Raw genomic sequence first — 10,677 nt, forward strand, 5'->3', positions numbered from 1 at the left:
TTGAATAGACTTTCTGAAGAACTATGAGTGCTTCAGAAAGTGGAATTTTCGGATTATATCGAATTTATCCCTAAAAAGTAAACTTATTTAATCAGTTTGGACATTGCATACTATTCAGTAATATGTGCTAAAATGATTTTGTTTTTTGCATTTCCTCGCGCATAACATGGAACCTTAGTATAAAGCGGATCTAAAGTGTGTACATTCTAATACATTTAGCAAAAACACTTTATTTCATTACATTGTTCTTTGGGGGGATTTGGTCACATGCTTCGACAACATAAGTATACCAACCATAAATGTTTATCTAATCATGGCAACTTATGACAAATATTTTGTTATATATTTAACACTATGCTAGCCAATAAGTTTGTTTGTTGGGGTTTAACGTCCGAGCAGCAATATTTCAGCTATATTCAGGCGATGAACATGAAAGGGATGATAAAATGAGAATGAAATGATGATGATAAAATGAAAAAAGGGATGGGACACAAGGAAAATAGGATCGACAAATTTTGATTGCCACTAGAAAAAGGGGGTGGGTGGGTAGGGTCGGGCAATTTAGCCTCACGTGGTGGAGCGCAAAGGTTCCTACTCCTATTGAATACCACAGCAGTATTCTTTTACGTGCGAGGAATGTGGCATCTTTCCCAACATGGTGCACCACTATGGTTTGCGGTCAGGTTTTACGTATTATAGCCTGACAACCCCAGCATGTAACACGCCAGGGGTACCCGATTCCACCACCTGGGGCACACATCCCAGTTGCTCTGTGGGCAGAGCGCCTAGGCTCCGGCTAGGGTTCTGAGCACTATTTAGTCGCCTTTTACGACAAGCTTAGCGCTGCTGCAGGCATATTCTTTTGACACCCGGACCTGCCGGGAGCCACTGTCACTTGATAAAAATTCATGTATCAAATCATTGATGAAAACTGCAAATAACCAAGCTGACAATACTCGATTTTGTCGATAGCTGTTCGGGTTTCTCTTGCCCTCAGTATTCCCCTTGTTTAACGGAATTATGAGGACGTGTCTGGCTGAATTTGGTAGATATTCATATTTTATTATCAGGTTGAACATAGGACATAGATATTTTAACACAGTTCTACCTCAAAAGATTAAATGTTCGTTTATTATTTTATCTTGTCCCGGGGATTTACCAGTTTTTACTAACATAGCTTTGCAATTCAGCATTGTTATCAGATTTTCTAAATTGTTACCAATATTATGATTATTTAAAAAAAAGTTATGAACAGTTTGTGTCACATGAGTTTGAAAACTTGTACCGCTTTTGTCGTTTCTTCATTTTAAATGAAGTAAATAACGGAATATTACAGCATGAAAATTAATTTAAGAATATTTATTCATAATTTCATAACACTCCTGTGGACATAGTAGATAGTATATAAAATAATCACTCTCTCTGTTTGTTTGTCTATCCACATTTCTTTTTAACGCAATTCCATGTAAACCATTCAAGTGATTATGTTGAAATTTTAGTAGAAAGGTTGGACATCATATGTGCATGACAATTATTATTACTTTCGGGGATTTTCAGGAAGAAATACTCTTACTTCATCCTAACTCATCCTAAACCCCTCGAGCGATTTCGAAGACTTCTTTTAAGAATGTTTTTGGCATGCAATGTAGACGTGCAAAAAAATAAATTAATATCGGGAGTTTCATAGGGAAAATATTTAAATAAAGAGTTTAATATGTTAAAATCATGTAAGCGTAGCTCCTTTACCGCTCAAGGGATTTTGATGAAAGTTTATAGAAAATTTGGGGATCATATGTAGATGACATGCAGATATATGATAATCTCACCTGCTTGATTTACATATTACATTTAATACCATTTGAAGCATTGGTATTCTGTAGGTAAGGCTACTCACATTGATTGGAGTGCATATTGAAATCTAGAAAATTTAACGTGTATTACTTCAAGAGTATTAGTTCAATTTTGAGCAAATTACAAACAATTTTTAAAAATCGTTCAGCTTTAACACCTTGATAGATATTAATTCATAAATTTATATTATAAAAAAAACTATTTTAAATGAACAATATAACTCCTCTTGTTTAATGTAAACAGGAAAATGCCCATGTTTCTGAGAAAATACAGACAGGATACAGGGAAAAAAACAAATGGTAACTCTGTTGGTTTACAAAACAGTGTCACTATTACAATCACTAGAATAAACCGGCAAACTCGTGGATATTTAGAGCTTGTTTCAAAGTATGCAAACAATTGTAGGATGAACTTATGTAAAAGGTTTTATGACTGGAGAATTCAGGAAAGGTATCTTCAACACGAACTAAATAGCAGATGTCCATATAACGTGATATCTCAATCTTCATCATTTTCAGTCATGTATGTAAGAGGTAAAATTGATTCAGTCTGTGTAAAACAGCATCTTACAATATTGTGCCCATGCAATTACAAAAAAAAAAAAATATCAGGCTATCAAATCAATTCCATGCCAGTGTTGTCAGTATAATAAAATTTGATAGAATAAGTGAATTTCATTTATTTTCTTAATTCATATATCTGGTAACACTGTATTGTAATCCCCCTATATTACAAGAATCAGTATATCATGATATTTGGAAAAATGAAACTTCCTTGCAAGTTTATTCTGTCGTTCCATCTTTGACTCATTAATATATGTAGTTAGAATTACAGTTACAGTTCCTGTGAAGATTTGTTTTTCGGTCAGAGAGAAGCTGTCAATTTTATGATCAAATGTCAGACAAACGTGGATAGTATTTCGCACAGATTACAGTATGAACAGTAAGCGGCTGAACATCCTATAGTTTCCGAATTTTTCTTAATGAACATTACTGTAAATTTTTCGGGAAATTGTTGCAATTACCTCGCGGAAGTCCTTGCATGCTCCAAAAATAAAATGAAAATGCTTATTGTTGATCTGATCCGAAAGAAAAAATGTCGTTTAGCTAGATCCTTTAATCTCAGTTTCCGCTATATAGATGATGTATATCTTTAAAAAAAAATCCTAATTTCGGGGATTTAATACATCGCATCTTCTCAAAAGAACTTGAGATAAAGGATCCTACTGACAGTGTGAAGTCGGCATCATATCTTGACCTACACTTGAAATCGATGGTAAGGGAAAACTATTGACCAAACTTTACGACAAACGTGATGACTTTTCATTCAGAATTGTCAACTTTCCTTTCATCTGTGGCAACATCCCTTCAGTACCTCCGTATAGAGTGTTCATGTCACAAAATTTTTTGTATCGCGCTAGGCTTCTGGAACAGGTTTTTGTTGCTACAAGTCTGAAGTCATCACTACAGAAGTTTTATGGTCGTCATTATAAACTCGTTAATCGTTATGTGTATCCATCTGAGCTTTGAAAATTGATTTGTTCAACGTGACATAGTTTTCCTTATCTCTTTCATCTACCCCGGACTTGCTTTTTTATTAGCAACTCGGCTTGTGTTTCTAGAAAAGCAGAGGACGCTTACCCTACTGGTGCACCGGGTGCATCCTCTCATTTTAAGTGAGTTTAGGACCTGAGTTCCTCATTTTCTTTTTGTTACTTTGTATGTATTATTTTGCTTTGGTTTTTTTTGTTTACTTTATGTTCTTTGTTGTGTTCGTCTGTTTTCCGTGTCTGGGCTTTGTCCCCGGATTACATTCTTTTGGTTTCCGTTAGAATCTTGGTTCCCTTGATTTCTCTTTCTCAACTCAGTGATTCGGTGCAGTTCTGTTCATGGGGGTAATTAGTTGTAGTTATATGTGTGCTATATGAAACTCGTCTACAGTTTGTCATCGTTTTTTTTTTTGTTTAGTTTCAGTGTGCTTTTAAATATCTCCAAAAAAAAAAAGGATGACATTCTGTGTTATTATGTACTTGTTAATATATTTCACTCACAAAAATAATTACTTTATATTGATTCTGATGGAGCAACAGGACCTAGTTTTTGATCGAAGTGTGTATCGTATTATTTGGGATTCAAAATTTTGCTTTATACAGAAACAACCAAGAATCATATGTGGCATGCAAAATATTTACAAAATTGAACTTTAATTGTACTTATCTTTTCTGACCGTATTTTAATCAACCTACAGTATACCCAAACAAATTTTGTTTTAGCAATAGTAGAACATGAAAAGGATTGATAATCTTTTTTTTAATTTGCTATATGCTGTATACTTCAATGTTCTTTTCTTTTAAGATTATTGGAAATTTAGTATTTTGATCATGGTAAATATATATACCAACGAACTGTTAGATTCCATTTGAAAACCCTTTCCCAAATGATCATTAATGTTAATATGAAGGACATACCATAACCTTACGTATAAGTAGTACTTTGAATCAACACGATCATTGTATTGGAAATTTATGGATGAATCAAATAAAATTATCAGTGTGAAAAAAAAAGCAAATATCGATCAGTACGAAGAGCATGGATTCATTGTGTTTAATGTTAATTCGGAACTTTATACTTTAGAGGTCACCATAAGCAAAATTTAAATAACATTAAGTGTCAGTCCCTGTAAGACTCAGGCAGTAGGTTTGTTTGTTGGGATTTACCGTCCGAGCAGCAATATTTCAGCTATATTCAGACGATGAACATGAAATTAATTCAGGCAGTAGGTAAAACATGTTTAAAAAAAACCCACCATTTTGATAGTATAATTTGACTATTTGCAGTACTTTTGCAATATCAGAATCAAGGAATACCGACAAGATTTTCTATATCATGCTGGACCATTGAGTTATAGTTACATTGAAATGCACTGAAAATGAACATTTCAAGAGAAAATAACTCTGTCAAAAACCTCAGTTTTCTAAGATTCTAATTTTCTGAGCAAAGCCAGTGATGCAGAGAACAAATAATGTTTTTTTCAAATAAAGAAAGTATCCTTGAGTGATACGGTATTACATTATCAGAATGGTGGGTGTTTTACATGCATGTTTTTGATTTTTTTTCCATTTTGCCTGATTCTTACAAACACTTACACTTAAATTTAGTTCGTCTGTTATGTAAGGGTAGGTTTATAAACGGTTACTTTGTTTGCTGCATTAACATTTCATTTATTAGGTGCAACTTTGCCCAAGTTAAAAACAGTTAATAATTCACAATATATAATTAGAGTTGGTAATGTCAGAAGTTAAAAATTATGATTTTATTGGGACATCCCAGTGGTGAATAGAGATGGGACCAATAGCCAAGAGGATGATTGTTATTGTGTAAATGCAAAGTTTAAACCATTCGAGATAGAATTGTAAAAATGAGGGAAAATACTGCCGGGCAATGACTTCGAAGGAATGTAGGAAGTTTTTTTCTTTTTTACATTTTACACTCCAACAATAGAATACGATTTGCAGAATAGAAATAAAAGACGGCTATCGTGAAATGCAACAAATGGAACAGCGTCCAATCTGAATACAAAATAATATAAATACTATCAGCGATCACCAAATGCTTTAAACCAGTGTTTCCACGTTTGTAAGTTATTTCTGAAAGGCCCTGGCAACAAAAGTAATGAAATCCTTGGTAACAAAACGATGACACTTCAGTAGACCTTTTTACAATGTCAAAACTCTTTATAATGCAATAACGCCATTATAAAACATATTCAAATTTAAATTTCGGGTGATAAAAAGGACAAGCACGTGTCCAAGTTCTGTTGAACGTTTATTTAAATAAAATTGAATTATTTGTGATTTGTATATGTAATATTCTTTTCAATTATTATTGTGTTAATTTTTTGTAGCAATGCTGGATTTGCCTTTTTTTTATTTGTATGTTGTCATGGGTGTTTTTTTTATATTACATACATGAATATTTCTCTTTGGGTTACAGAATTTAACTTGTGTTTGATTCTAATGCTTTGATGAGATTTTAAATTTTCTCGACACATGTGTACAGCAAACCGATACATTGCATTAACTTTATTTATGATTGATATATTTTTAGACGAATATATCAAAGGAGCAACATTATGCTTTTTCTTCACAAACACACATTAAAAAAAAAGCATATTGTATACACAAGAAAATGTGCCATACATGATAATCATATGGTTTGCATCATATGATTTTCACACGATTGTTTGTTTGTTGGGGTTTAACGTCCGAGCAGCAATATTTCAGCTATATTCAGACGATGAACATGAAGTTGATGATAATATGAATATGAAATGATGAAATGAAAAAGGGATGGGACACAGGGATAATGGGGTCGACAAATTTTGATTGCCACTGGAAATAGGGAGAGGTGGGTAGGGTCGGGTAATTTAGTCTCCTGTGGCGGAGCCCTATGGTTCCTACTCCGGGAGAATACCACAGTAGGGTGCACATCCCAGTTGCTCTGTGGGCAGAGCGCCCTAGCCCCCGGCTAGGGTTCTGAGCACTATTTAGTCGCCTTTTACGACAAGCTTAGTGCTGCTGCAGGCCTATTCTTTTAACACCCGGACATGCACGGGGCATTTTCACACGAACCAAGCACCATAGGATTATCGTTTGTCTCAATTTACATATGATCATCGCACTATAAATTTTGCACACAAATATGATTATCATATATTTTAAAGTCAATTTATATAATCCATCTAAATATATCCATCTAACCATTGGACTATCATATGTACATATCATTTAATTATTATATAATTACTATATGATTATTACATGAATCGAGCACCATATGATTATCATATGTGGAACACTTGTCTGTGTACACATATCGTCTATTCATGTAGTAAATTGTTTGAAAGTAATTGAACACATGTATACAATGAAAAAGAAGAGTTTTAGCGATATAACGAGAATTGATATGGTGAATGTGTAATGAGACAACAACCCGACGGAATGAAAAATGTCAGCTATGCTCCATTTTTTTCATAGGTTTTAAAAACTTAAATATTGAAACAATTTATTTCACACAAGCCTTGTTCGTACTTAATAAGAATTGACACACTTGCAATATCTTGGGTAGGCGACTGGTATAAATTTGATAGCTGGATTGTAGTTAACATTACGGTCGTGCACAAGAATGTATGTCTGAAAATCCTCGTCCGTTTCACATTTCCCGTAAGAACAGGTTGAACTCTGCCTGAATAATAATAATAAAAAAAACAGTTACATATATGTAGAATTTTGTCACATCAAACAAGGTCTTTTAACTAAATATTAATCTTACCTGAACCAATTTATATCAATAAAAAATGGACCCGTGCAGGTCCGGGTGTTAAAAGAATAGGCCTGCAGCAGCGCTAAGCTTGTCGTAAAAGGCGACTAAATAGTGCTCAGAAACCTAGCCGGGGCTAGGCGCTCTGTCCACAGAGCAACTGGGATGTGTGCCCCAGGTGGTGGAATGGGGTACCCCTTTGCGTGTTACACGTGGCGTGGTATTCGATAGGAGTAGAACCTTTGTGCTCCGCCACAGGAGGCTAAATTGCTCGACCCTACCCATCCTTCCCTTTTTTTGTGGCAATCAAAATTTGTCGACCCTATTAACCTGGTGTTCCATCTCTCTTTTCATTTCATCATCATCACCCATTCCATGTTAATCGCCTGAATATATCTGAAACATTGCTGCTCGGGCGTTAAAAAAACAACAGAAAGTTACAAAAAAACCAAAAAAAAACGACAAAACAATTACCCATGATGTACAAATATGTACATATGATTAACTTAATATGTTTACAATAATGTGTTTTAATGTTTTAATGATGCCGTGCTGATTTATACGGCACATATAATTGACAAATATCGTCGTATTTACAACATTAACATTTCATTCAAACACAGCAGTTAAAACAACGTTTGCCTTTTAATAGATACTTAATATTTAATCTTTATGTGATAAACTTGGACTAAGGGAAGCAACCAAATTGAACAGTTTTTAGTCACTCGAATGTTTGAATGCCTCCTGATATCAAAGCTTCAAAGTGATACTGATGGTAAAGGCATAGAACTCCGAGTAAGAGGGTCAATGTCTTGTGCAGAGACGCCAGCATTTAGCAACTTTGCTTTATGAAAACGAGGAAAGTAAAATTGATTAAATGTCTCAAATGGATACATTGATAATTATATCTTTTACTAGGTGGGAATTTGGTAGATAAAATATTCAAATTGAAATATGAATATCGTCTGCAATGATACAATACAAAACTGAATGGATATGGTAAAAACAAAACATGAACTAGCGTATAACCTAATACAAAATAGTAAATACTTTCAGAGATCACCAAAAGGTCTCCAACAAATGTAAACACACCTTACATTAAGCTTTGAAATGCCACATCATCAAAAGTAATAAGATAAAGTTAGACCAACCAATAACCTCGTCCGTTTTATTACTCCCCAAACTTTTGAGAGTTGAGAGACGATACTCTTTATATTTACTTATGATAATTCTTTTTATTCATCTTGAAGCTAAGTTCAGCCTCGTAAAATGTTTTCCCTTTATGTAGAAAATAAAAAGTTGCTTTATATTATCTTGTAGCATTAGTTGCATTATGCACTTAATTCATCATCTGCTACTGGGTAATAGTATTGAATAGGTACTCGATTGAAGCCATTTAAGTATTATTCAAAATTTGACTTATAAGCACAATCTAGAGCCTAAGGATCATCTAATAAATAAAACACACCTAAACTTGTAAAGGAATGACCCGTAAATCATCATTTTTGTACGAAAATTTAATAAAGGATTTTTATCAAAGTAGAGATTTTTATAAGAGCAAATTGGGTCGGGCAATTTAGCCTCCTGTGGCGGAGCCCTGTGGTTCCTACTCCGGGGAAATACCACAGTAGGTTTCTTTAACGTGCGAGGAACGTGGCAACTTTCCCAACACGGTGCACCACTATGGTTTGCGGTCAGGTTTTCCGTATTATAGCCTGACAACCCCAGCATGTAACACGCCAGGGATACCCGATTCCACCACCTGGGGCACACATCCCAGTTGTTCTGTGGGCAGAGCGCTCTAGCCCCCGGTTATGGTTCTGAGTACTAATTAGTCGCCTTTTACGACAAGGTTAGCGCTGCTGCAGGCCCATTTGTTTGACAACCGGACCTGCACGGGTCAGGAAAATTTGGGATACCCCGGGTCTACTAACTTAAGGAGGTAGTTCTAGGGTACTGAAATAACTCTTACAAATCATTTGAACGTTTGTGTAAAGCATTTTAAATAAATCTCATCTAAGTATAAAAGCAACTTGTATTGATTTCATTCTATACCACATGAAAGCTTTGATGTATTTAAGCATGATGCAAACATACCACTGATTTCAAGAGTTATGTCAATTACCTCAGGTCTACCTCCTTGATTTAACATTTAACTTGCACTGGCTAACATAAAAACAAAACAAACTTAACTTACGGGCAATTACCAACATATAGGATCTGCCAGCCATCGGAGGGATGATATACATTGAAATTCTTTCCTTGGAATTCCACTGTTATTGGTGCTAATGGACCAAACTCACTGAAATAAAGTAAATTCATATCCCATTTACTGTAGCATAGAAAAAAATACATGATAACATCCATATCGCTCGCTGTACATGTATCATCACGAGCCATCGAGCCCAGCCCTACGATGGATATTGGTCAGGTGTTGATACTGCATTGTGTCATACATTTGACCAGTGTACAATTTAACTTTATAACTGATTGAGGAAGACTAAATAAAAGTATTTAAAAATTACAAATGTTCATATGTCCCCTTTAAAGTATCGTTCACTTTTAGTTTTTTGTCCTACAAAACTTTTCACGGTATATGAACTTTTGTGAATTGTCAAGCAAAATCTTATAAAGTGAATGATATAAATGTACATATAGCTTACGTTGAGCAGCAAAAAGAACAAGTAGATCTCGAGTGACGCAAATTATCAAATCGTCTCTGTCTCATTCCTTCATTAGGACAAGTCACACCTGTAGATATTTTTGTCCAAAAAGTCTTTGCTTTAGTGATTTTTGCTACAGCAAACTGATCAAGGGCCATATTATTGACTTTATCCTTCATATCCATTATTTCTTTTTCGGTATAAAATAAATTGCCAAATATATAGTTATTCCTCTTCAACCATACGTCTGTAGAATCCAATGTTTCATTTCCATTGCAGAAACATGTATTAGTTAGACTAATTAAAATGAGAACTTTAAAAATCATCATCAATTACACACAATATGTATTTTTGAATGTAACAATATAATGAACGCAACAAACATACGTTTTTACCGTATTAACTATTGAGATAAAAGGAAATTGAGGAAATCATTATATATAGTTCGTGTTGTAGATAAAATCATAAATACGATGTTTAAGGATACATATGATTATTTGTTTTCCGTGTATATAGCTAAAAGGAAATATGTTATCTTGTATCTTATATTAGGGAAAGGTAAACAACATCAATATGTCCAATCGGATGTTGTCATTAATAGTGACCTTTTTTACCTACCATGGTATTCTCCCGGAGTAGGAACCATAGGGCTCCACAAAAGGAGGCTAAATTGCCCGACCCTACCTATCTCTCCCTATTTCCAGTGGCAATCAAAATTTGTCGATCCCATTGTCCTTGTGTCCCATCCCTATTTCATTTTATCATCATTTCATGTTCATTTTATCATCAATTTTATGTTCATCGTCTGAATTTAGCTGAAATATTGCTGCTTGGACGTTAAACCC

The 10,677-nt window shown here is 34.4% G+C and overlaps 1 protein-coding gene across 1 annotated transcript; it reads right to left on the reverse strand.

Moving 5' to 3' along the window:
* Window positions 1-5,662: 5,662 nt before the first annotated feature.
* On the reverse strand, window positions 5,663-10,255 carry LOC148625607 (uncharacterized). The gene is made up of 3 exons (XM_088569227.1): window positions 9,833-10,255; window positions 9,367-9,471; window positions 5,663-7,094 (listed from the first exon to the last, which is right to left on the reverse strand). Exons 1-3 carry the CDS (start codon window positions 10,159-10,161, stop codon window positions 6,941-6,943), a joined length of 588 nt encoding a protein of 195 aa, XP_088425353.1. The 5' UTR covers window positions 10,162-10,255; the 3' UTR covers window positions 5,663-6,940.
* Between the last annotated feature and the right edge of the window lie 422 nt (window positions 10,256-10,677).

Source organism: Perna viridis, chromosome 2, assembly GCF_037379345.1.
Source record: "Perna viridis isolate PV_CMFRI_1.1 ecotype Kerala chromosome 2, ASM3737934v1, whole genome shotgun sequence".
Taxonomy (NCBI): domain Eukaryota; kingdom Metazoa; phylum Mollusca; class Bivalvia; order Mytilida; family Mytilidae; genus Perna; species Perna viridis.

Coding starts and splice junctions, on each gene's coding strand:
- LOC148625607 (XM_088569227.1), bottom strand. CDS start 10,161: ATGATGATTTTTAAAGTTCTCATTTTAATTAGTCTAACTAATACATGT. Junction 9,472..9,832: donor TGTTCTTTTTGCTGCTCAAC/GTAAGCTATATG, acceptor ACTTTATTTCAG/TGAGTTTGGTCCATTAGCAC. Junction 7,095..9,366: donor CTATATGTTGGTAATTGCCC/GTAAGTTAAGTT, acceptor ATTATTATTCAG/GCAGAGTTCAACCTGTTCTT.